The sequence below is a fragment of the Rhea pennata genome, chromosome 2, assembly GCF_028389875.1.
Source record: "Rhea pennata isolate bPtePen1 chromosome 2, bPtePen1.pri, whole genome shotgun sequence".
NCBI lineage: Eukaryota > Metazoa > Chordata > Aves > Rheiformes > Rheidae > Rhea > Rhea pennata.
In genome coordinates this window covers 36,511,243-36,538,520 of record NC_084664.1, presented here as the reverse complement: position 1 = coordinate 36,538,520, position 27,278 = coordinate 36,511,243, and the positions used below count along the sequence as shown (strand labels likewise).

General features: G+C 39.1%; 1 protein-coding gene and 1 long non-coding RNA gene across 5 annotated transcripts in view; one reads left to right on the top strand and one right to left on the bottom strand.

Annotated features, from left to right (window-relative positions):
• LOC134136932 (uncharacterized) overlaps nucleotides 1-27,278 on the bottom strand; it is a 73,146-nt gene that overhangs the window by 38,254 nt on the left and 7,614 nt on the right. For 2 of the 4 annotated variants that reach the window (XR_009957584.1, XR_009957581.1), the window contains exon 6: nucleotides 17,287-17,460. The exons of 1 other annotated variant lie outside the window; for it this stretch is intronic. This is a non-coding gene — a long non-coding RNA (uncharacterized LOC134136932). Of the gene's footprint in view, nucleotides 1-17,286; nucleotides 17,461-24,938; nucleotides 26,432-27,278 lie in introns of those variants that run through there. One more of the 4 variants, XR_009957582.1, reaches the window with a different exon arrangement.
• Nucleotides 268-24,974, top strand: SPMIP4 (sperm microtubule inner protein 4). Its single transcript, XM_062569238.1, has 10 exons — nucleotides 268-401; nucleotides 5,307-5,480; nucleotides 9,498-9,569; nucleotides 15,385-15,414; nucleotides 17,716-17,900; nucleotides 20,230-20,320; nucleotides 21,505-21,605; nucleotides 21,819-21,907; nucleotides 24,150-24,261; nucleotides 24,403-24,974. The coding sequence occupies exons 1-10, from the start codon at nucleotides 268-270 to the stop codon at nucleotides 24,972-24,974; spliced, it is 1,560 nt and encodes a 519-aa protein (XP_062425222.1).

Here is a 27,278-nt window from a genome sequence, read left to right as displayed (position 1 = left end):
AGACTTTTTCTAGCTCTTGCTCACAAGTAACAAGCAACAGTATCACACGCCTTTATATAATCTGTCTCTTTTTCTCATTTTATTCTGTAATCTGATACAAATTACTAGTAGCAGTAGTAAAAGCAAATGTTGTTTCTAGCCTATACTTGACCAGAGTTAGGCAGAAATCATATACGTTTCCTCCTTAGCCTCATAGTGCACTAGTGGAACCTCTGGTCATTTGATATTTCATCCCTGTATCTTCCCCTAGAAGCTGAAATATGAAACATGACGATGCTACATGACTTGGCCCACTACTATAGAGAAATGGAGGGAACTGACAGTCTGTCAAGAACCTTTGAGTCTAATGAGGTACTAACTCCACTTCAAATTCCTTCACGTCCAACTGTCTCACAAGATAGGTAAGAACTGAAAATAAATTTGTTAAAAGTATTTGGTGTTCATTTGCTAGCGCTAGAAAATGTTTTCTAACAATTATATTTTTTGAGCCTGGCACAAATTCTGTAACATTTTCTTTCTTTCTTAACCTCATGCAATAGTCTTTCAGTTCCCTGGGAAATACCTTAATTACAGCTGAAGAGCTGACTAGTGAAATATGTTATAATGTGACCTTAGTGCTCAAAATCTCCTGAAACAAATTTCAAAAAGAATAGAAACATGTATACTATAGTTCCTACTTTTGAAAAAACAAGCACATTCCACAAAAATATCACCAACTTTAATCATCTTATTCTTTGACCTACTCCTGCTTTGAATCTTTTCTTTTTTTCTAGATTATTGGTTGACCTGGAATTACTGAGATAGATTTTTAAATAAAAATTTTAAATATCAGGAAGCCTGCATTTTGCTTTAGTAGTCACCAATGTGTAGTAAGAAAGTTTCAGGAATCAATATATTTTTATTATATTTTTACTGAACCAATCATACTATTAGCTATAGGGCAGTGTATCACTGAATTCCACAGTTTTTATAGTTTTGGAAAGCTAAACCTCCTTGTTGCTCAAGACTCATGACAAAATTATTTTTGGATCTAAACTTCAATTTTTCATATACATAACAGACCCAAGAGTTAGTCTCAGTCCTTTACTGTTTTTTGACATGAGATTTTATCTCTATTGTTAGGAAACTAAACTGTTAGTTTCGATCTAACTTAGAGTCTTCTGTTCAACTATTACTTCTGACTCTTGCATTATTTCTAAGGTCTCATAACTGACATCTGAATTCCAGACAGAGTACTTTGATGTTATTGAGTCATCATACTTGTTAAGCTATGACTCAAGTCACTCAAGTTGCCTCACTAACATATCTTCCTTGAGGCAAACTTTTGTGCTTTAGGTTTTGTATTATAGGAGTTTGACTGAGTTTCCATCTGAACTGTTTTAATGACTGACAGACTAGTTTGCTGAATTATAGGCCTGATCAAAATCCCAATGAACATACTGGAAGGATTTCCACTGGCTACACAAGACACCCAGGAAAAGGATGAACTGAGCTCAGAATGGACCACAGAGTCAGGGTCTCAACATACAAGCAACGCATCTTTCAGATGACAACTATATTAGGCCCAATACTGAAACACAGAAAAGTACCAGCACAGATAGGTTATAACATGTCTTTTCTCCATGGGCAGGAAAACATGTATTGTAATATAGACAGTGAGCTACATTTTCTGCTAACATAAACACCTACTTTAGTGAACTCATTCATTTATAGCTGAAAATTATGTGGCCACATGTTTTAGAATATCATACATGTTTTTAAAATGGTACTTTTTTATAGTCATATATTTACAAGCAGATTAAATAAATGCAACATAGTTGTCTCAGCTATTTAAAATACTGCATTTGTGAATTTTACTACTTTATCATCTTGGACTATATTATTTGTCATCAGTATTTCTGCTGATAAACAGCACTCTGAAAAAACGGAGGCATATTTGTGTGTTTGTATCTGCCTAGAAGCGAAGTACTCCAAGCATTTTACTCTGTAATCAGATAATCAGATTCAGTAGTGATATAACAAAAACCTAATAGGGCAAATTCAGTCATGGGATACTGAGTCTGTGAGTTAGATGAACACAGAAGAGGTTATGTAGGGAAAACTGGTAATAAGCCTGGCAGAGTGAAGGTTACCTGGTATTTCTTGTTAAAAAACACTAGTTTCAGCTGCTTGTAATTTGGCCTAACTTTAGTTATTCAGTCTGAAATTTATAGGCCAACAGCCAGCCTCAAGATGCCATATGTAGTTATTTATACATTTATTGGGCAAGTGTTAATAAAAAGAAATGGTTCAGCTGCTTAAAAAAAACAGAGGTGAAAAAGATATTGTGTTTCTACTATCTACTAATTCATTGAACTGTTCGCAAACCCTATGCCTTGAAGAAAAATGTACCAAAACTGGCAAAACTGTGGATTCTGTATTTCACATTCTTATAGCAAGTCTCTAATTTATCTTAGTGCCTTTCTCCCTTACTTTTCGTATTCAGAATGTACTTCTACCCTTCAAGGTGAATCCTGCATATCCGATCATATTAATTCTCTAAGGTTTTTAACCAATGAAAACTGAATGTAAAAGATGCCACTCTGAAATACACTGGTACAGTCACCCAATGCAGAGAACTGACTAATTATATTTCCTGAATCCCAAATCAGGATGTTACCTAGTGACAATGGCTACATTAGCAAGTATTGTGGACTATGGGAGAAGATCTGTAGAGTGAAACAGTGGGTGCTGAGAGTTTGAGGTCCAGATAAAACGCATTTCAGATGTTTTTTACCTCAGATTACCTCTAGTATGGTTCCACGGACTAAATGCCCATCTGTCACTGAAATATGCTCATGATGCATTCCTGGAGCACCTCTTTCAGGTTATTTAATCCAGAAATAACCCAGTTCATCTGCTCCAAAACCAAAGCATTGCAAGTAGCAGCCATTGGGAGATGCGTGTCAAAAGTGCACTCCTGATCAAATTAAAGCACCGATGTAAATGCATCCTATACGAACTCATGCAGAGCCAGCTCCTACCTACTCCCCTGAAAACTCATTCTCCACAGACCTTATGGAAGCTCTCAGATATTCCTTAAATGCATTAGCTTCAAATAAATGCTGATCAAGTAAATTAATGGATCCCTTCCCAAGTTCACATTCTGTGATACTGTATTTATACACTTAGGTTTGAGCTCCCTACAATGAGACAAAGTTAGAGGCAAAAATGTAACTTTTTGATTAAATAAAAGGAGCACTAAAAGTCTTGCAAATTCATGTGATCTCAGAATGTTAGTATATTTTTGTGCTGTTTATTGGAACAAAAGAGTCCAAAGCTAGAAGTTGACCATCAAAATTCAGAATAAATCTAGAATCACGGAAGTTAGAAATGGAAAGTCTTTATCAACTCATTGGCTATATTCCTGAGACAGTGAAGAATTGTTCACTATATATATATACTTTTAATGCTTTGTCCACTCTAGCCTTCCTTTGGTATTCTCTGAGCAAAGACAATATTTTTTTTCTATGTCCTTGAGATGTTTAATATCACTGGATCAATATCAGCTATAAATGTTTCTTTGTGAAACACAAACTGGAAACATTCTGAACTTAGCAAAGTCGTGTTTGGTCTGAATGGCTGATCAGACTCTGCTACCTTTCTGTACAATGTTTGTCTTTTCTGTCTAAGGCAAAGTGGTTGTTCTGCCACTTAGCAATCTGTAGACAGAAGTCAACAGGAATGATTTATTAATGTTTCTAGTGAGAGCCAGCTTAATGAATACAAATACCACAGTCATGCAGGTGACTTGGCATCAGCCTTCCTACTTTCAGAAAGGGGAAACAAGGCTTTAAACAGAACTTTCTCAAGAGATAGATGCTTGGGTTCCTTAGCAACTTAAAAATAGAAAAGCTCTCTGATAGTCCACGGCACATCAGGTGGTTATTTTTGTTCATCCCTTTATGCCATGGCAAAATGTAAAAAGGAATAGCATTGGGCAGCAGCAGAGTGGTGGTAAAGAACAAGTAACAAACTAAATGATATGACGGTACTCCACTGCCAAGAAACCACAAAGAACAAAGTGGAGTACAGCACTGTCCCTGCCTTGTGGGCCAAGATCTCTCTCAGAGATTTCCCTAAGGTCTGTTTGGATACCTGCTAGAATTAGAGGCTTTTGAGTTAAACATACTCTGAGAAGAATTTTTTTGCATTTATTTTTTCTTCCTTAAAAGACTTTGTGACCAAGACCAGGACTGTAATACCCACTTCATACTTACATATTGAAATATATCAAATTAGTTTATGTCTCCTCACAGTTTAGATGTGCACTCAGGGCCGTTATTCTGCTTTCATAGCAAAACAAGATCAAGTCACAATTAGGGGGAATCTTACACTGGAAAAACATCATAAACTTGAATCCAGTTAGGACCTGCAGAGTGGCACTTTTTCCCAGTATAGCTTAATCCAGACATCCTATTGCTCATTCCCCAAAGTTTGAGTTACCCTTTAAAGGTGTTCCTTGATAAGGTTTTCAGAAAATTCTGGACAACTAAGTCAAGATTAAATCACCTTTTTCTGTTCTTATTTCTTTTAATAAGAAAAGGGTTGACTGGGTGGATTTTCTTCTGACTGGAAAATTGTTGCCACTAAAAAGAAACTGAAGTGTTAAATTAACAGTTCCACTGTGTCCACTTTCACAGCTCTAAACCAAAACTGTGTGAGGTGAGCATGCATCTAAACACATTGAACTGCTTGATTTCAAATAATACAGATATATGGAAATGTTCAGCTACTAGCACTTCCATGTGAACGCCTGATATAACTTGAACTCAGTGTGAAATACAGCTACTGAAGAACAGTATTTCTCCTCCCTCTCTAGAGACAGATTGGGGGGAGGGGGGTCAAAGAAACAAATAACAAATCCTGAAATCAGTGGGAATTAGAGGCTAAACCTTCCATCTTTGCCACTGCATATATTCTCTGCCTATATTCCACTTCTATTCTACTGAAGGGAGTGTTAGTATCTATGTGTTGGTAGTTATGCCTTGATCACATTCTGAGATACACATGCTGCACATATCTGTCAGCTTCTTCCTTCCTCTTACTGATCCAAACATAATGGACTTGATCCCATCTTCATTAAACGATGGCCATTCACCCTTCTGCTTCTCCTAGTGCTGGTTCACCATCTTGGCTTTGCTCTAAAAGAAGGCTGGGTAACTCACAGCCAAGAAAGTAAAGTCAAGTTTTCATTGTTAAGAAAATTCAAGTAACTATCACTGTTACTGCTCTTAAAGGATGTTTTGGGCGTTTCTTTCTTTCAGATATAAAAAGTTCAGGAAATCCCTTCACTGGTGCAGGCTTCCCTGCAAAACAGAAAGGGAACACGGAGCAACTGCACTACTCACACCAGAAGAACACAGGCCAAAGAATGAGCCTCCCTGTGCATTTGTTAAAGGACATCAACATTATGGTAGTGCTATAGACCCCTGGCCAAGGTAGACTATACAAATACTTCACATAGTCAAAATGCTGAAGTGAAGGGTGCTTAACAAGAATAGCACTAAGCAACAAACAGAGAGCAATGCAGACTGAGCCATGCAAATAGGTGAGGTGGGAGGGCTGGCTAGCTAATAGATAGCTTGGCAAATTGCGCCAATTTTGTGTTGTTGAGACAGTTAGGAAGGTTTCAAGTCATCAGCATTCACTTACAGGAGAGTTTTGAAGGCAGAGCATGTTGTGGCTCAGGGCTGACCTGGAGGAGTTCAAGGATAGGTTTCACCTCTGTAGGCATCCCTAGAGTACAGGAAGGGAATATTCAGGACAGGCATCTGCATGGTCATTCCAAGAGTTAAAACATGACTCAAAGACTTGAAACTCTCTTCCTGTCCTTGCTCTGCTCTTTTTGATCATGAGCCGCTGCGTAAAATGAAGCTCGTAGGACTTCCCTCCCAGGAGTGCAACAAGGTTCTGTGATCCCACAGTGACAGGATCAGTGCAAGAATGCATAATGAACCCAAGACTTTTTTTTTGTTCTTGTGGGTTTTTTTGAATATGAAATTCCTTGTTGTCTAGGCACACTAGTGTAGAGCCCCTGATCCATCCTCATTATTCCCAGTCTGATGAGAAAAAGAGGTCAGGAATCAAGCCTTCTCTTTTCTACAGTATGGAAAAAGCCTAAGTGTCATGCAGTCTGTGTAGCTCTGGCAATGTTCCTGTTCTCACCCTGTGAGCAGGAAGAGGGTTTGGCCAGTTCAGACACAGTACATAAGCAAGAGTTATGAAGTGACTCCCCATGAGAAGGTAAGTAAATGAGACAAGGGAGCTAAATTCCTTCTCCTAGAAAACCAACTTAGCAATCAGAAGGGAGAAGAGGCTTGCAAGCCAGTTTACAATACCATATTGGTGTTATCCTTTTGTTGTGTGTCCTCACAGTAGGGTGATACTGCAGAAGCCTTGTGCAGAGCATAACAAGTGCTCATAATCCTGTTGAGGTCACGACTGGTACAAAATAGAGTAGTCTCTCTTCCACACTGAATTTCTGAGTTACTCAGGGTAGCTTCCAGATAAGTAGCAGAGCTACCGTACCCCCAAGGATGCTGCCTTTGCAGGTCTCAGTGAAACCAACCAGATATGTAAGCTAGAAAGCAATTAGGAACCTACTGTAGTGTGAACAATTATGGAGGAGAAAGCTGAAGTGAGCAAGATGCAAATGAAGTATTTTTGTGGCTGTACAGAGGTAGCATTGGTTGATAGTATTGGCACAAATTTCAGCAGGAGAGGTATCATAAGCCCAAATAAGTATGTTTATAATGCAGCTTGTAAATAAAACCCCAGGAAATATCCACAGTGAAAAATAATTTATTTTTACAGAGTAAACATTGCTTGCTCACGAGCACTTTACAAAAACTGTTGAATAAAACAAATCCTACTGTTGGGATTGATTTAAATATAGTCTTCTAGCAAATAAGTTATTGCTAGATTATGTTAATATTGGTATTTTCTATATATTTGTGGGACTTGGGGCTGTGGAAGTATTGTGCGCAGGGCAGATACTGGTGTTCTAGACTCTGTGACCTGAACACAAACTAGTTGTAATAGGGATGTGTTTGCTTGTGCTTCATTTTTCTAAATCACTTTGCAAGATGTCTATGAAATTTTATGAGAAGGAACAGAGAAAATATTTTCTTTCAGCTACCTCTATATAACTAATATGTGCCTTTTATATCCGCTGGTAAATTTCCTCAGTACATAAACTAGGGAAAACTCAAAGGAATTATTTTTACATGAGAAACTATGAGCTGGCAGAGCTGGTTTGAACAGGAAAATGAAGTAATGCTCAGTGCTCTCCAGTAGATGTCAAGTTGCAAAGAGTGGGAGGAAAACTCAGGAGCGCTGAAGGGTTTCAAAAGGGTTCAGGTCAGAAAGATCACCAGGAGATTGCCTAGTCCTAACCCCCACTCACAGCAGGGCACCTTCTCCCAGTTAGAGCCAAACTGCTACAACTAGACAAGCTTTTCTGGGTGGGAAAGGTAGGGTCCAATGCAAAAATCATCCACTCCTTGATTCAAAGAAAGTACAAGGCAAAGGACATTCTTATCATCAGATAAAACTACTGCCAGGTTGCAGAGACACTGCTCTGAAAAACCCCCAAGTGTCTTGCTATTGAATCATGCAATTCACACATAACAAACACACAGAAGTGAGTAGTAAAAAATAGGTCTTTAAAAGCACAGCAGTTAAAAGCAAGCAAACATTAAGCACTTTCAGGTCAGTAGATTTTTATTTTAATGCTGGAAAAAGAATTTGTATTACAACAATCCTACATATATGTTGATAGTCTCAAAATCAGCATTCATGGCTAGGACTTGACTATAACTAGAATGCTAAACTGAGTATTGCTGCTCCACAGATGTTCCCTCCTGCAATACAGCCTCACATGAGAGCAGGAAGGCTAAATCTGATCACAGATGTCCATGTTTCTAGACTGATCGCATCCATAGCATGGAAGCATATAGAATCGTAGAATCATAGAATCAGTAAGGTTGGAAGGGACCTCTGGAGATCATCTAGTCCAACCTTCCTGCTCAAGCAGGGTCACCTAGAGCATGTTAGACTGGGTTGCTTCCAGGCGGGCCTTGAAGATCTCCAGAGAAGGAGACTCCACAACCTCTCTGGGCAACCTGTTCCAGTGCTCCGTCACTCTCACAGGGAAGAAATTCCCCCTCACATTCAGGCGGAACTTCCTGTGCTTCAGTTTCTGCCCATTGCCTCTTGTCCTGTGACACGGAACAACTGAAAAGAGTTTGTCCCCGTCCCCTTGACACTCTCCCTTCAGGTACTTATCCACATTGATAAGATCTCCCCTCAGTCTTCTCTTCCCCAGGCTGAAGAGGCCCAGCTCTCACAGCCGTTCGGTGCTCCAGCCCTCTGATCATCTTTGTAGCCCTACGCTGGACTCTCTCCAGTAGCTCCATGTCTCTCTTGTACTGGGGAGATGCTGTATGCTATACTAGCCTGTGCTAATGTGGGAAAGTAGATGTCTCAGCTCCTTATTGGACTCCTGCAGAAACCCTGGCCCAGCAATGGCAGCTTAAAGAGGAGAGAGAAAGCAACAGTCATTCTGAACTAGTGGTTAGGCATGGAGTATACAGAGCAGCACTGTAAGGAGATTCCTGTTAGACTGTGCTACAATTTCCAGCCTCTGAGAGCCAGGCATAAAATGCAAACTCATGCCTTCTGATTCTTCATCATTTCCCTCCTTTTCTTGCAGTCTCCATCTGTTCTTCAGCCATGCAGTTAAATCCACCCATTCCTCTTAGCAACAGACTCTTGATTCATCCTTTTGAGTCTGTTCAGCTTTAGCAGGGCAAGGTGAGAATCAAGGCTATTTCTAATGCCAGGGAAATCTTACTGAGTATGGCTGATTTTTCTAGCTGCATTTCCTTCATTTTGGCACTTCCATTTGCTCTCTCATTTGTTTTTCCCTGATGCCCCAAATTAACTACTTTGTTTCCTTTGTTTTAACTCTAAGACAAGTATGGTGCTGTCTTGACACCAGAGTCTTTACAGTGACAAGCATCATTCAGTGTGGTTGTATTCCAGGAGTCCTTTCACATCAAAAGGAGCTGAAAGTGTTTCCCATAATACAGGAATAACTCAACTTCTGATAGGATTGGATCCTGGAACCTGCACTCATTCAAGGCATTCCTAGAGCTTCTGCTGAGTGTTAGAGGTGCACGGTCAGGGCCTGAAAGGGCTGGTCTTTCAAAGGTGGAAATGCTCAGTGTTCTCAGAAACTTTGGATTCAGGAATGTGTGCTCAGTACTTATCAAAATCCAGCCCTTAGGTTTTGAATCTGAGAGTAGATTTCCACATTAGTAGTATCTATGAATTTTGATATTAAGGGTTATCTGAGAAATCAAGAGAAAAGCACACCTCTTATTACAATTTTTTGCTTATTATAAGTGTATTTAGCATATGCTTTCCATAATTATGCTTTTCTCTTTGCACAGAGGCCTGCCCATTGAACAATACTATTATGTCACCCAGATGAAAAAAAGTGACGTGCGTATGAATGATGAGCTGTAAGTTTTAGCTGCATTATCCAGATTGTGTATTTAGTGAATAAAATACCAAACTGAATATTCACTCCATGCTAATCATATTATGCACATACAATATGAAATGCACATATGATACATGAAATGTGAAGGGACATGTTCTGTAAAAAGGGGTTAGCTACAAACAAATGTGAGCAAATACACTTGGGAAGGACACTCAGAATATGCCACTGTGCCCCTTCATTTTGGTATGTCTTCAACAAGAGTCTACGAATCTGTTTTACCGGTTTTGTGTTTATCAGCTTGTAATACTCAAAAATATTGCTAATTAAAATACAGGTTACTGAAGTAACCATGATGCCGTGTGTATATCACTCTGTTTTTCTGGTGAATATATACAGAAATACTTTAGAAGAAGTCTTGACAAAGATTGTTTTCCTCACTGCTACTGTTTAACAGAAACCACATTGTAAATTTGGTTGCTGGAGTGCTGCAATCCAACTTTTTGCCACTTGATGGCACCAGCAAAGCATTTAAACTTGATTAAACTACCAAGATTTTAGATTTAAGGTAACATAAAGTATTAATGTAATTCTTAAAAAGCAGAAAATGAACAAGTTGCACCTTTCACATTAGCATTAGCTATACATCAAAGTATAGTTAGATGGACATATTAGAAACCTGAGAATAATTCTGCAATGATTTTTCTGGATTATATCTATAGGACTGTGAAGGCCATTGTGTGACCTCCACCAGTTTCTCTTTAGCTCTCTCCATGGTACCCGCTCCCCATTTTGTGTAATCTCAGACACTCCATAGAAGCAGGAAAGCTAAGTGCAAGCTGGCCACAGAAGCTACACAAGGAAACCTGCATTACTGCTCTTCGTAATCCACTCCCTTTATTATTAGCCCACTTCACAAGCTTCCCTTATTACAGTATGCAGGACAAGCAAAGATGAGTTTGGTTGTCTACAAGAGTGCATCACCCAAAACTCCTTTTTACTATGCCAGATTGTGGCCTTTGACCAGCAGGGAATATTAGAAGCACTGGCTGAGCTGCTTTTGCATAATTTAATTAGGACTACAAGGATGATGTCTTCCTGCAAGTTTCCCAGGCACTACATGACAAGATCTGGCCCATCAGAATGCACTTTTGTAAGAAGATAATGGATCATTTGAAAATTGCTTTAAGATTAATGTCCATGCAAAGTGGGCACAGTCCAGTCCATTTTTGTACTGTGCACATAGTGTCCAAAGTTGGAATATAACAACATGGGTGCAGAATCAGGCTCACTTACCTTTTAATCCTGACCATTTACATGGTTTTGTCTCTCACTTGCTTAGTGAAGCTGCCTGATTCTGTTTTATTCAATCTTAGAGGGCCTAATGCAACTTCAAGAAAACTCCACTGACTGCAGTAGCGTGATGCCAGGGAATAACTGCTCCTCTGTAGTTTGATAGCTAAATAAGTGTCCCATTATGTGACACTTACACTGCTAACTCTGATACAACAGTAGAAGCACAGGCAGATTGATTGTGGAGTAAAAGTAAAAAACACCTATTGCATGGGATAGGAGGCCTGCTGTGTTTTCAGTAATTCCTAGGCTAGGCCAACCTCAAATGGATCTTGGTTAAAGATGCTTTGAGATCCATTCATTTTCTAGAAAGCACGTTCCTCGTGACAATTGCTCACCAGAATGAATTATTCATATACCCAGACTAGGATAGAGATCATTTGCTGGGATTTTGCTTCCTTAAGAGGAAGTACCAGGGACTGCTGTGACTATCTGTCCTTGTGATAGCTCTACAAGGAAGAAGGATATTTTACATAAGAGTAGATCAAACTCTGCCCCAGTACATACCGAAAAGGATAGGACTTTAGACTGTTTGACCAATTGCATATTGATGTACTTGCTCTATCAGTTTTGCATTCCCATCCTAATCTGACACATGACAGGTCTCTAAAACATTTTATGGTCTGCTTTATACTAGTTTGAGGGTTTTTTTTTCCCCAAGAGGTTCTATTTTTCTGTCTTTTAAAGACTTTTAAATTGAAGGAAAGAGTATTTCCTTAAAAAAAATAAATAAATATATACAAAAAAGATCTGCCATGTTGGTAGTTCAAGATCTTTCATAGCAATTGCTCTCCCTGCTGTCAGAGGCTTTCAGATGGTGACAGTCACACTGAACCTTTCCTGTAAAATATCCACTGAGTAGTGCTCTGCGGGCCTCCTTGGAAGCTATTAACTCAGTTTATTTACCTTATAGCCTGGGAGGCCTCCTTTGAGCCATTAGTCTTTTGTGGAAAATTAATTACCAGGCATTTGCAGTAACTCTGTACACCTTCAGAGGCAACTCTGCCTTTGCCTTCAGTATGCACACTACATATCCTTGTGCAGTTTTGCATTAGAATGAATCACTTGGCTCACACATACCTATTTTTGTAAGTGCATTAGCAGTGGGCCCTATCTTCTCTGCCAGTCAAATGTCCTAAAGAGAGAAACACAATCATCTCCTTCCATCCCAAGAAAGGTGTAATAAGCCTTCCAAAGCTCACATTATTGGCCAAAGGGATCAAATAAGGCCACAAAAAGTCTGAAAGGCCTTTGTTCCCTTTTAGAGCAGCCCACACTAACTAGATGATCATCTTCTGGTAGGTGTCACTAGTTCCACAAACAACAAACACACACTAAGTCAGGCTACAGTGTTGGTCGATGTCCTTGCAAGGGTAAGTCATACCAATGAGCTTTTGGGTGAGTTCAGTGACAGAAAAGAATGAATAAATACTGGCCTTTTTTCCATGTGGGTTTTAATTTTCTTTCACTGCTTACCATGCAACATAGCATTGCCACTCTGGCTTTCCTCCAGCTCCCTGACCCTTGGTTCCCTGACCTGTAGCTCCTTGACCAAGCAGGTTTTAAGGTTAGGCAAGATAAGTGATTGCCTCCTTTTGCAAGAACCAAGTGCAGCAAAGAAAGTCAATTTACAGATGTGAAACATTTCATTCTCCAGTAGCACTTTTTGCTGTTAAAATTGGCAAGAGTAATAAATCTTACTCTCTTAATAATTTGCTGAGTACATAGGGAACTAACAGGAAAGAGCTGCATAAAGTTCTCTGGCCTAATCTAGAAAAGCTGAAGGCCGTGCAGCTCCTTGCACTGCATCATTCTCAGGCCAGTACCATACCTGTGATAACAACTAGCTCTGTAGAGGCACCTACAATGCATCTGACAGTACAAAACTTGTGGGAAGTTGGAGCCCTTAAGGAGGTCACACAGGTTTCAATGTGTCTTTCATTAGCATTTCTGAGCTATTGAGTCTCTGCATCCTGTGGTTTGCACTACACCACAAGGGGAGACACAGAACTACTGCAGATGAAGCACAAGCAGAAGTGTTTTCCATATGGATACTCCCTGACCTGCAACCTGGTTAATGCCTATTTTAATCAAAAACTGTTCAATGACTTCCCACAGTACTCCTTGCTACAGAAAAGGGACAGTCTCCATGCCTGTCCTGGAGGACCAGGTATGGACCATGCCCTGAATTTGTTTGGGGCTCTCCAAAACTGAGAGCATAAGTCCCTCCAGCTTGAGCACGACTTCTTTTCAAGAGACTGTGATAGACCCCACATTCTCTGTGGACTGAATATAAAGAGGCACATAACATACTACTGAACAACTGTGATTTCTGGCAAACTTCAGCAAAATCTGCTAGAACTCCAGTGAAGGCATTTCAGAATGAAATTTGCACAAATTACTATTCCTTTCTCCCTTCCCAGTTAGAGCTCCACAGTTTCTATGCTGCCATCCATCCTAAGCAGCTTCAGGCTTGATTACCCAATTTAAGTTTTAAAATGTAAGGAATACTCTAAATAAGTGTCCACTTTTGTAAACATAAGGCTTTGTAGGTTGTTACAACCTGAGCTCACAAAGTCCTTCTAAATCATGGTGGTCATGGAAATACACACTTGTCCTTATTTTACTGCTGTCTCAAGTTTAGATATTATAATGGAAAGTGATCTATAAAGGTATGTAAGTAGTTCTCCCATGCTGCAGCACAAAGGATACTGATTCTCTTAACACTTGCTTGTTTATATCAGGAATACATCCAATATGGAATGCAACAGGGAATGCATTCCAACACAATAGGAGTAAGTGAAGAATAAACATTAAGTATTGTTCTTCAATCTTATGTCTTCACTGTCAATTTTTGTTCTAACTGTAGAAATGGAAAACCAATTTAAAGTATTTGTAGAATAAATATGCAAATAGGTGTCGGAACCTGATACATTTTTAAATTCTGTTATTTTAACAGCATCACACATTAATAGGAAAATAGATCTTTTGTTCAGCTCAATAGAGCCCTGATTTTTTCTGGCATGATAATCTGAGATATGACACCTTATGGTGATTGCACTGAGTCCAACAGCTTCACTTTTGATAAAACAGATTTCACGGTGAAATGTGTTATTTTTGCATCTTGCATCAGAGTTTAAGCAAAATTGATCTTATACATGTAATTCATCAAAACACTCACAGCAGTGTGGAAATAAATGAGCTCAGGATTCATTTATCTAAGCTCTATCTAGCTAAGCTCTTTGAGGAAGCGTCCATGTTTCCTCTCTGTATTTGTAAATCTGTTTTTACGGAGTCAGTTTCAGTGACGGAGAGGCTAAGTTGCAGCTCTTGTCATAGGCAGCATGAACAGAGTTTGAATATAGCTCCTATGCCATGGGTATGCCATTTAACCCAGCTACTGGGTAATCCCCAGCTGTGGAAGGAAGGAAGTTCCCCCAGGAACAGCTGAGGCTGAAATCATGGCGTTCCTGCAGGGTCTAACAGCATCCCATGCAGCGCTGTCCTCAAACTGAACAGTGGAACCCTGAAAAGTTATCATCATCATTTGGGAATGAATCCTGGGTGTCTCTCTCCTCACTGAGAAATACTAGGGCTCTTGGTTGTGTGTAGGTTTTGGTACATGGCTTGTAGAATCAAGAACATTGATATGACCACATATAAATAATAAAGAATAATAAAAAAAAAAGATTATCATCAGGCAATCTTTCCTATCCATACATTGTTAAGATCTTTTCAAGTAATGCCTGGGAATTTAGCCTTCCTCAACAAATACGTAAGATTTTGGAGCTCCTGAGAAACCACTTATTTCTATTTCAGATCATACACACATACAGTAATATTATTGTTAAAACTTTTTTCTTTTTTTCATCGTACTGCAAAGAACCTCTAGAGTACATTAATTACTTCTTTAACTCTTAGACATTTTCCTGTCATGATGTAATTACCAAGAGACTCTGAGCTAGCCTCATGGATGAAAATCTTGCCCTTTAGAGTTAATGTTCTCTTTTCATTGCTTTTTTAAAATTTATTTGAAGCAAAAGATAAGTCTCGATAGTAGAACATAAATAATTTATCAGCATGGAATGAATGAACAGTTTCGCTACAACTATGACTAGGATGATATATTTTCTGTTTTGCATTACTGATAAAATGGTTTTCTTTTTATAAATAGTGCATGTAGTTGTTTATTAATGTAGAGCCTTTTATACAAAAATGTAAGAGACTGGATATTTTCCCTCACTCCTTTCAAAAAGACATTCTGTGCATCGCTTGTTCCAGGAGCCTTTTCAGCTTTGGCACTTAGCAACATAAAGCATTTCTCACAGAATGAGTGATATCAGTAAGACTATGGTCTACACTACTTACACATTGATTTGTCTCTAATGTATATTGACTGCACTGATTCAAATTAAATGTGGGAGGTGCAAACGTACACGGGACATTTCAAGTTATTTACTTTATATTTTTCTTCTCTAATACAGGCTTCATAAGCCACCAGACAGTTTGGCTAAGTAAGTACATTTCACTTATATTGTACCTTACCTTTTCTTAATGAAATAAAGAAGGCAAGTCTTTTCTCATATAATCATAACTGCACAGTGTAGGTTCCTGGGCAATAAGCAGCAGCAAAGCTACTACGCAAAAAGCTCTTACTTGAATGAGGCATATGATGACAGGGTTAGCAGGTCAGCAGTGTTTGCCTAGTACACCCATTCTACAGGCTAATCAAGTTTCCTGGTTCACTTGAGTATAGCCTATTTACATGATGTGAATTGAAGGATGTGGATGTGGGAGTGCAGACAGGGGATCTATGACATGGATACAGTAGATTTATGGGAGAGAAGCCTAGCAAAAGTGCAAGTTGGTGAGACATTTCGTTACCTCATGGTGCACAGCCTCAGGAGTTTGGCTCCTGTATACAGAGGAGGCTGTTTGGTTTTGTTTTCTACAGCAGTTGGAGAAAGGTATTTGTTCTCAGTAAGCTACTATACGCAGTGATGGTAAAGTTTAGAAGGATCAAAATGGGGTGCTAGTCTCTCTTACTGGAATAAACCAGTTTCATTTTCACTGTTTCATTGATAAGAAGATCTTTGCCATTTGAGAATTTTAATCAGTTATCGAATTACTTCATCAAGAAAAACTGAAAGCTGAAAAGAACAGCTACAGCAATGTGGACACTCTCCATGAAATTCCAATTCTCAGTATCCCACAAAACTCCATTTTAACTTTATTCTCCCTCCTCCCAGAAGTAAATGTCTTTTTAGGGGAAAATTTTGATTCTACAAGCAGAAGGTCAGTTGTTATTAACTGGAGCTGTACAAGAATCAGAAATCCGTATTTCCTTTTCCTTAAGCCACATAAAAATAAACACAAGTTGGTATGACTGATTACATACAAAAGCTATAGTTCTTTTCCTGCTAAGGAACAACATAGCTAATAAAGAAGCAACTACTCATTTGTCCTTTCTTCTTGCTACTTATCTGAGCATCTGTAAGCACGCACAATTTATATTTGACTGTTTTACGGTGATAAATGGTTGGCAGCTACCAGAGCCAATGAAATTGGATACTGACCTAGCAAAACAGTTAATTATTCTGTTTTCACATGAGTAGCAAACAATGCTCTGATCCAATGACATTAAATCCCTGTACGAATATTAATGTGCACTGTTTTGGAGTTTTTTTCAACTAAGCCCCAGATTTGTTTAAAATAATTATATCTAAAGGGTCAAAGTATGTTTCTGCCACAGAGGACATAGTTACTGTAACAGGAAATCACACCCAGTGTAACTCATATTTAGAGATACCATAGTCTCCTGTACAGCACAGAAATGTACGATTGCTGTGTGTGTTCACTGAGCAATCTCCTCTCCTTCTTCTGCTTTCTGCCTTAGCCTTTTTTACAGTTCTGCAGACAGCGTGAATATTTTTTCTAAATGAGTACGATTTCATCTGCCATCCTTCTCTGGCCCTTCCTAAAGCCAAAATCTTTTTCTCTGTTGAACTTGTGCATAGCAGATAGGACTGTTTCTGTTTTGATGGATTTTTTTCACCAGTTATTTTTCCCCTTCTTTTCTTTTCTTCACACTGTTCCTCATGACAATCTTGCTTTACCTATCCCTTCACCTCTGTCAGTTACAGTGTCTACAGGAAGTATTTTTTTTCCCCTGGAAATCCTTCTCATGAGTTCTTCAGTCCTTTATTGCTCCTAGAGCCCCTCCCTGCAGAGCCTCCCATTCCGCATGCCATTAAGGCCAGGGGAAATTCCTGAATATGATGCTATGCAGTATGGTTTATGATAGACTCATAAGAATAATGTCACTCTGCAAATTATATTCATATGCAATTGTAGCTAATGGGAAGATTGTAATGATAAAAGCCAATATCTTTATTTGCATCCAGGGTTTGACACTGAGGCATCCTTTCTTGAGTTTGACTTGGGTCCATCTTGAAGCCTCAGAGAGAAATTGATGAATTCAACAGGTACCACATTTCACTGTAGAGTTTCTCCAAGAGGCATAGCAACCTATGGAGCGTCAATGGTGTAGATGTCCAATTCTGAAAGTTGCAAAAACAAACACAATGGTTCTCTTTTATGTAGCAGAAGAGGCAGGTCATTGACAGGTATACAGAGATCATTGTGAACTCCTTGTAGGGTGCAAGCAAGAGAAGACTGAGGAACTAAGGTTTCTCTGTTACTCCTCTCCTAGTTCCTGTAAAAGTGTTATATTAAATGTTAAAATGTCTGTGAAATGTGAAATAAGGAAACTTTGGTTTTTTTCTGCCTTTTCTGCCAACCCAAACAAATCCAAGACCACTGTGCCTGCCCTTCCCAACCTCTCATCCCTACCAGACACACATCTCTAGATACGCCATGTTCCCAAACTTCAGATCACCTGAAGATCGATACACTGGGGTTGAGGCAAGCCATCATCAGCCTTTTCATCCCAATATCCCTACCAACGCTTTTGATGTGGTTGTTTTGAGGAAGACCAAAGGTAAGAGAACATGCAGTTGGTTTTCAAGGTACTCTTGACACTTATTTAGAAACATTATTGAAGTCTTGTTTCTCCTTTAAAATGAAACTTAATAGAGTCAGAATCTGAGAATTATTAGTGGTCAAGTTAAGCACATTGGCTTATATTAGAGCTCTCCATGCTGATAGCTGCAGACTCCATGGGGGATATCTCAGCACTGAGAATGCTGAATTAATCTCTATCTCACGTAAGCACCTTGCAGTCTCAGGAGCTATTTGGGTGTTACTTCTCTACAAAAACAAGGTGCATCATTCATTGTATCTGATATCTCCAGTCAGGCAAATAATTACTCAGAGTCCTAGGGAGTAGCAAGAAAAGGAAAAAAATCTATCTGAAGAATCAAAAACTTGCAGTTCCTGGGCCTGGCATAAATCTGCTGAGGACAACAGTGGTACCCCTGGAATGAGTGCTGAATGATTAAAAATATTTAATCATGACACAGATGGTAGAACAAGCTCGAGTGACAAAGCAATCCTTTTAGCCCTCATAAACCCGTAGACTTTCATTATATTCAGATTACCATGTAAGCTATCACTGAGATATTTGTTTTTAACCCTAGCAAGGTGACTTTTTTCACTAGAAAATTAATGCAGATTAGAGCAGTGTTCAATTACACTGAGTTTTATCATACCTCAGAGCCAGAGTCATCAATCTCGTTTAATGGCATTTGGCTCTGAGAGTGGCAGGAAAAAGAGCATGAGATTCTTGGTCTTGGTCTGCTTTTCCCAGAAGGCAGCTGTGTCTGCATTGTGTTTTTGCAACATATTTCTTTTTGGAAGACTTTGCAGATCACCTGCAGGAATTGATGAGCAGCTCTTGACAGCTGTGATCCCATAGGCTTATTAGGTATTTGGGACAGCAGAAAGCATGAACAAGAGGGTTCCTAGTGCAAGAAAGTTTCTGCCAGCACCTCAAGTTGCCATGGCAATGCTTGCCAGGAGGGGACTCCACAATAACTACATAAAACAAAAAGTGCATGCTGGTGTGGATAAAAAGCTTTCAGTAGAGTTAAAGCTGATAATGTCAAGCAGGATGTCAATTTGCATTAATTAGCTGCCATTCCCCATCATTGCCACAGTACTGTACAATAATGTTTTAAGTTGTGTACATAAGCAGGTTTTAATTCATCAAAAACAAAAAATATCTCCATAGAATATGCCAGAAGTAGTCATTTTTGATCATTTTTCACTGATCATTGTACAATATAAGTAACAGTAATCACATGCATGGAGGTGAGCTTGTGAAGCCTATTTTTGCACAACACAAGGATCACTAGAGGACAAGATCTATTCCCAGCAGAGCTTATCAAGTTCAGAATTACTAGCTTAAGGGGCAGCTACTGCTGATACTTAGAAAATACTTGAACTTCATTTGCTGTTCCCTCCATATGATTTGACCTCCTCTGAGAGCAGGACATTCCAGGTCTCAGCAACTGTGGGAGAAATCTCTGGTTAAGTCCAGATAACCCAGAGCACATCAAGCTGACTTTTACCACTGAAAGTATATATTTAAAAGCTTTGTGCCTTTTCTACATCTTACCTCTACAAAGTTCAGAGTACCATTATATAGTTAATCCTGGCAGCATCATTGTGAGGTATATAGGGTAACTGAGACAGAAAAGCTGAAGACAAAAAGCAGTGGTAGAGTCAGGGTTAGAAATGAAGCTCTTCTAAGCATGCACTGCAGTCCCATTTTTATAAGACATCTAATGGCACCCAGTTATTCCTCTGAAGGTGACTTTAAAGGTATAGAGCCACCTTCACAATTAATCAAACCTTATTGATGTTATTGTCTTCTTGTTGTTTGTAAAAACCATCCACACAAAATGCAGTAAGAATCTCCTTGCTGGTGTCTGGATTAATCCAGATATCCTGCAGTGGGTCATGGGCAGATGACCCTCTGTGAAGTCAGCTGTATTTAAGGAATTCAGCCCTCAGCTGCTTGTCACCACTTTTTTGCCTGAGACAACTGACCCTGCAGATCTGCTGGTGGAAATACTCACCTGAGTGCTTCCAGAAAGGCATCTGGGTTAACTTCAGCTGATTAGATGTGTGACCTGGGCTAACCCTGCTCATTTGGTGCCAAGAGTACAGAGCAGTTCTGCCTGCAGATCCATGAGGTCAGTCTCCCAAGGTAGAAAAGATATAATCAGCAGCTCACAGAAGCAACCTCTTCCACCAACACAGTTGCCTGTATAGTGGGCATAAGTCTATACAGCTTAAAATGCAGATCTATCCGTCATTTTGATCAATGGTGTTACACTGGAATATGTTAAATCTCTCTGCTGCAGGCAATCCATATAGACATGAAGTGGTCAAGATTCTCTCTGACTCCCAGAAGGAGGCTGTGCACTGGCCAGGACAGCACGCGTACTTTCATGTATGTAGTCAGTATGACAGAGCAAAATGTCTTTCCTTTTATTTTTATTCTAATCAAACCTGACTGCATCTCTGTCATAGGGGCAATTTTACACAAGGAATTACTATATTGTTCTAAAAACCTGCAAGTCATGAATTAGCCGTCACATAAACAAAACAAAGAGCAAATGACTTTTTGCTCTTAGAGAGAGCTTTCATCCACCTCAGCAGTATATAAACAAGATCAGAAGCTAACAGGCCATCTTGTGACAAAAGTCTTTTAATTTAAGGACGAGCTACGTCTCCTATGACCTAAAGCAGCTGTGGAGATAAGAAGCACATGAAGGAGCAAAAATATCCACTGACCATATATCCAGGAGGCTCCTCTCTTCAGAAGCCCAGATAAGGCTCTGCTGCCTTTCAAAGAAATTGATTGGGGCAGCAGGAGATCCATGCTCTTCCTTAACTTTACAAGTCCTGCCAGCATACAGACAAGCTGGTGTCTCCATTTCCATGTCTTGAAGGAAACAGACACCTTCTCTGTAGATGATCTCTTTCTCTAACCTTGCCTTGTATAGTTGTAGGGCTAGGAAGGGCGAGGCTGGTCCATGAAGCAGAAGAGTGAATTTGTTGATGAATGATCAGGTATCTACTATTCTTCAGCTTAACTATAAAGCAGTTCTATTCCAAAAGGGATCTAGCCTAAAGTTTGATGACACATCAAATTTAGGAAGAGTGTAGGGAAAGACAGAGATAAACAAAGATATAGATACTACCTTTTTAGACACACAGTCTTATAGATGTGGCAGGGAAAAAGATAAGTGTCAGTCCCTTTTAAGGTATGCTATTCATATGACTGCAAAAGAAAGTATATATACTATGCAATGTTCTGCCTAGGTGTGGCTAGTAAAAACTTGATTCCAAGTTATTTGGATTGTGTTGAATTTAACTATGTACCTGTTATAGCTTCCACTTGGGTGGCAATGAAGTATTGAAGTTAGTTTTCCACAATGTTTTTATCAGCATTTTCTAAACAGATAATTTCTGTGAGTTTTATTTCAAAGCTTTAAAACAGTATTTTTATCCAAAACACAGTTGGTTTATACTTTACCTATTTCTTTTTTTATCCTTCAGCTTCCTAAATTTGCTGAACAAAAAGGTCAAATATATTATCCAAATCCACCAAAGATAGTAGCCCCTAACTCCACTTTTAAAGACCTAGAATACAACCTCTCTCCAAGAACAACCAATATGTTACGAAACAGTGAAAGGGCTCAGTGGATCACAACATACAGTCAGGACTTCACAGGTAGGCATTTTTTGTTAAAATAATTTACCTCGGACAACAATGAAAGAACACATGATATTAGCATGCAGTTCTCTCTAGAAAAATCATTTTCAGTCTTTCAGTAATAAAGAGGACAAAAACTGGAAATTACCTCAGATTTTTCTCTGTTTGTGTGACTGACAATTCTCACTTCTCTAACAAAAATGTGTGACAATAAAATATGTCTCCATTAAGGCAGAGGTCCTATGAACCCCCTTAACCTGGATGACTATGACATGAAGGTACTTGAAAGATTAACGCAAGAAATAGAAGACATGGAACTTGTAAGTACTGCAGTTACTAAGAATTTGATGCTTCTGCCACAAGTATTATTGGCTTGTAAAAGTACAATGCTCTTGTATTCCCAGATTCAGCTAGCAGAATTAAACCTTCCCTCTAGTAATACACAAGTGCAGGACAACGCCAACTCTAAAACAGAGACAAAAGTTCAGTATAGTAGATCAGCCCTGACAGAACTGTTTGACAGAATTTTTGTAATACATTAGTGACTTGTTCTGGGTTTTGAGGGGAGGTTATTTTAATTATTTGCTTATTTTTTATCTTACCTTTTAAAGTTGCCACAAACACATGACTGCAATTCAAAAGACCTTTTGCCTTAAGAAGTATGAGTAATAATCTCCATAAAGTGATTTGGCAGCTCTCCTGTGAATGGTACAGCACTGCAGAGACTGACACATATTGGGTAGATGTTCATCTGGTATAAATCAGCCTCACTCTAGTCATCAGCTTACTGTTTTTACTGCACATTGCCTCATTTGATAAAAACCTTAGTACTATTGCAAGCTATTGCCTCCTTACTAACCACACCAGCTTAGTCTGGCATAGTGCATTCTACAATCTATCCTCTTCCATTTACATGAGTTATTTGCCTTTTTACCTCAAAGGTACATCAGTAACATGTAATTCCTTAAAATCACTGGATTCTATTTTAATGCACAGGTACCCTGAAGAATATAAAACTAGATAGGGAAACTCCACGCTCATTGTCTTCAACAATTTTCATGCTCAGTGTGGTCTGTATAAGACTGAAGAGATACTATTTTTCTTAAACACTACACGTGCAAGCAAAGCATTATATGCTGTAAGCATAGCAAATCAAGTTGAGCTGCTTTTTGTTCCTGGATCACTGCCTATAATGACTTAAGCCTTTCCGGTGACACCTGTGCCTTGTCATGCACAGTATGTATACAAGTTTAATTGACTGTAACTGACTAAACAATTCTGCTGGTAAAACAGAAGGAACAGATTTCCGCTCACCCTCCCACAGCATTGCTGGCCTTACAGCACTTACAGGTTCAAACCTCTCTGTCTCTAATGCCTTCATGTACGATTGCAAAGAAGCAGGGCAGCTAAGTAACAATTTTCATAGTTATATTCCAGAAAATGGTCCTAGATGAAAAGTACCAAAATTGTCCTGCTTTTTCTATTGGATTTTTAAAAAAAATCTAAGTAATGAAATCCCTTTAAAGGGGTATTTACAGGTTTTTGATAATTGAATCTGCATATCTGAAATGGAAAAGCTGTCTGGCTTTCTCTCCAATGTGCTAAAGGCGCAAATATTTAACTTCATGCTGAGGAACATTTTAAAGAACACTTTCAACAGCAACAGCTTGCCCCTGGAAATTAAAATCCAAACTAGCAGCTTATATTAATTCAAAACAGAGCAGTTTTACTGCCCTCTAGTTCCCAAAGTGTGATTGGAAAAGGCCTACCCTAGGCCATGCTGCTTTATCTGAACAGTATTATCCCATCTAAAGGATACATACATTTAATATCAAATACTCAGATTTTTCAGCAGGGTAACTTCTTGACTGTCAGTTCTCTGAGTACAGCTCTGATTTACTTTGTTTGGACAGTTCCTAGTACATCATTTTGACTCTGTGCTAGTATCAAAAGCATCAACACTACAAATGATTAATACAGGATAATAGTACTTAGGCAGTGGATCAAACTGTGATTGAAGGAGCTAAAAGGCCACATGCCAGAGAGCCTCCTTAGTTCCACTTGTAACTGCTCCTAAACAGAGTTAAAAACACACTAATGCAAGTAAAAGTCATCTTTTATATTGTTACATTGCTTTAGGCATCACAAATTGCAAGATAGATCCTTGTAGAAGAAAGGAGAGGTGGCACAGGACATTTCTACACATTTATATCTTGTGCATAGGGATGGGGCAGAATATTTAGTCTTTTCCAAAGCATAAAGACTGAATCTAAACTCCCTATATGGCAGGGCAGAGACCAATGTCTGGCTGCTCCCCTTCACAGCATCTATTTTGCATACTATTAGAGAGAAGCAGAGTCCAAGAGTGACACGGCTCCCATGCCTAGCACAATACTTGCCCAAGTTCCCAGGTGTGAAGCTTCCCTGATTTTCCACAATGTGCAGTACTAAAGACAGACCCATATCTGAACCATTTCACTAGCTGCAGACAATGATTACAACAATCCCTGCTAAAATAAGAGTCTCAAATGACAATGTTAATTCTGTTCCTTCCCCCATTAGAAAGAAACATTTCTGCCTAGTCTTTCACAAGTGAGACCTCTTCAAGGGCGAACTGCACGTTTACTTCAAGGTCGACGTCCCCGTGAATCAATTCTGCAAGTACAGCACTCCTCCAATGTTCAGATGCCTCCACTTTTATACAGTGTTCATACCATTGTACCCAGCTACTCAGATACAATGCTGAGGAAAATAAAAGCAACAGCCAGCCAGCAGTGCAAAGTGACAGAAGACACAGATCAGAAATTGAATGAGAGCCAAGAGCAGACTCATCTGTCTCAGATATGTTACCAGAAAGATGATAACCTGGATACAAGGCCACGAGCAAATGAATTTCAGAAAATCATTGACACATGGCAAACAGAAGCACTGTACAGGAGGCAGTTTGCAGGAAGGTCTGAAATTGAATTCTTTCCAAAATCTGTATGTTCACTTTCCTGTAAAGACTTGAAGCCCAGCCATTTGGACCAATATAGAGTATGGAACAACCCAAATAGTCTGTGTATGGCTGGCTCACCACAGCAGGATGAAAAGAGAGAGGAAAATGGAACCTTCATCCACAAGCTTTGGCATCAAGAAGCAAGGCAGCCTCTATGGAGATCAGAGGACAAGCCAAGGAAAACAGCACTGCCTGAATGTATCCCCAGCTATGAGGTTCCTCAGCACCAGGCAACATTACTGGAGCTGCAGGATTCCTTCTCTAAGACAGCAGCACACAAACATTTTCATGATTCTATTAAAGGAGAGACAAAAGATCTCAGAGATAACATTACTGAGGGAAGGAGACACAAATTCTATGGTTTCAATTCTTTTTATTTCTACAATTGACACATTCCTTCAGTCTTGAAGAACAGAGTAACAAATAAAAAGTACTTCAATACAACTTATATGTCCTTTCCTGGAGAACAAAGATAAATTCAAACAGCAGCAGGTAAAGAGAAGAGCAGCTAGGGTGGCCCAGGATATGTGCAGCCTATTTGAAAAGAGAGGACAAGAACACCTTATCCTGGTGAGCCTACAGGCTGTGGAAACATGATTTTTTTCTGAGAAACTCATCAGTGGGATAAACACTGGTTAATGAAGGAGCTAGTTCATTAAGTGCCAAAACAGTTCAAGAATAAGCTCTGTAGACTAATGGGAATAAACTTAGGCTGGAAATCAGAAGATTTCTGATAGTCGCAGCAAGGAGATTTAATATTCAGTATAAAAGTTGAGGATCAAAAAACAAGACTGCTTAAGACTGGACCTGACTAGTTTATGAAAGGAATTATGACACAGTTAGGCAAGAATTAGAGTCAGTGATTCAAGAATTTCCTTTGCATGCCCTCACAGGCACCTCTATGCTTCCTGGTAAAAAAAAAAAAAAAAAAAAAAAGGACCCTCTGCTAGCCTGGAGGGAGTCTAAAGCCAATCACATCAACACCACTGCACACCTAGAAACAGATGTGATGCATGTGAACTGTGGAGTCTCTTTGTGTGTGCACAGCACATTCCCAAAGCCTCCATACTCCTACACTCACCAGGTCCTTCTCAGACCTGTATTCCTATGTGGGACCTATTCTGGCTTATGTTTTCAACTCTTCATTTTTCTAATCATTTTCTAAGATCCAGGAATGTTTAAAAGACCTGGAGAGTCAATGGAGACTGTATTAAATTGCAATAAAACCTGGTTTAGGCAGGATGGGTTTCAGTATTCCCTTTAGGACTTTAAAGAACTCTAGAATGAAGCCGGTAAGCTATAGAAAACATGCAATTTGTTATTAGCAGTTAGCCTGAGAGGGCTGCAAGTGCCAGTATAGTAGCTAAGGATGAGCAGTAGGAATTAATTTGGTGGTTACAAAAACAGTTAAGAAAACTCAGAGATAAGGACAGGACAGTTCTGCTGCTGTGTTGTGCTTCCTAAACTGTATAGGATTCCTGTGTAGTGTGAACAGAAAACAAATCACCAAATACAATACTTTTAAAAATAGTAAATCTTGTTTGCAAAGCCCTTCGAAGACAAGAAAGCCATTAAGGAAACTCCAGTGGAAAGCCATCTCGTGGATTAACAATGGCTTTGCACAAAGGACAAAAAGAATAAGCTTAAATTGCTATTTTCAGTGTGCTAAGAGATTAATATTGGTGCTACTTAAAATTCACCAACACAACTACTATCGGTTCAATTAATATCTTAAGAAGCTAGGAGCTAAATAGAGATTAGAGAGATGGAAACATCAAATGGCTATTTATTCTTTTTTAGCTGGTTACTTGAATGAGAGCTTCTTCAGCTGTTTCCCAGAAAGGACCTGAAAAGGGAGCAAAATACCACTGTGTTTTTCACTGAAACTTTCTTCACTGTAGGTCTTCTAAGTTGTCTCACTAAAATAGCACACATTTTCCCTTTCCTTCCTAGTAAATCTCTACAGTTCAGCAGACTGCCAGGATCATATTCACAGTGCACAGATGACTCAAACAGAACCATGCTTCCAGGTATGCATTATCCATTGTATTTTCCTTTCTTGTAAGAGGTATCAGCAAAGAATCATGGCTGAAATATAAACAACTGATTATTTACACGTGAGATCTTCAGAAGGCCAGTCAGGAGACAGTGCCCCAGCAGTGCACAGTTTTCTGCATTCAGAGTATAAAGGGGCCAGCATCTACCAAGAGAATAATGTAACGGGAGTCAGAGAGCTCATGTCCCTTTAGGGGAGGATACTCAACCTCATATCCCACCTAAAAACACATCTCAGAAACAATCAGACTTTTGGTTCTTAAAACAGGGGCTATTAAGGCATTCATTAAGATATGAGAAGAGTACAGGAGATTATCCAGATGCAGTATAAAAATAACTGAACACAATGGCAGACGAGATTTAAAAGTCAGGTATGAAAGGACATACTGCAAGAACAGTTTAAGGCAACTCAGCCACAAATAGGTTTTAAACTAGTTGTTACCTCCTGAAGGAAAGATTTCAAAGTAAGTATAGACTTCCGCTCAATCTACAGCACTATTTAGAAGAGATATTAAGCTGCAGGGAAGATAGAATTATTATCAAGCCTTATGTACCCTGCATTTTGTTCCTTCAGCACATTTCCTAAGCAACAAATTATAGGTAAAAAAAAGTCTAGAAGAGAACAACAAATATTAAAA

Bases quoted from the DNA above. Each gene is read 5' to 3' on its own strand.
- SPMIP4 (XM_062569238.1), top strand. From the start codon at position 268: ATGACGATGCTACATGACTTGGCCCACTACTATAGAGAAATGGAGGGA. The intron at 5,481-9,497 runs GTAGACTATACA...CTCTTTGCACAG, and splicing joins GCTATAGACCCCTGGCCAAG to AGGCCTGCCCATTGAACAAT. The intron at 21,606-21,818 runs GTAGGCATTTTT...GTCTCCATTAAG, and splicing joins ATACAGTCAGGACTTCACAG to GCAGAGGTCCTATGAACCCC.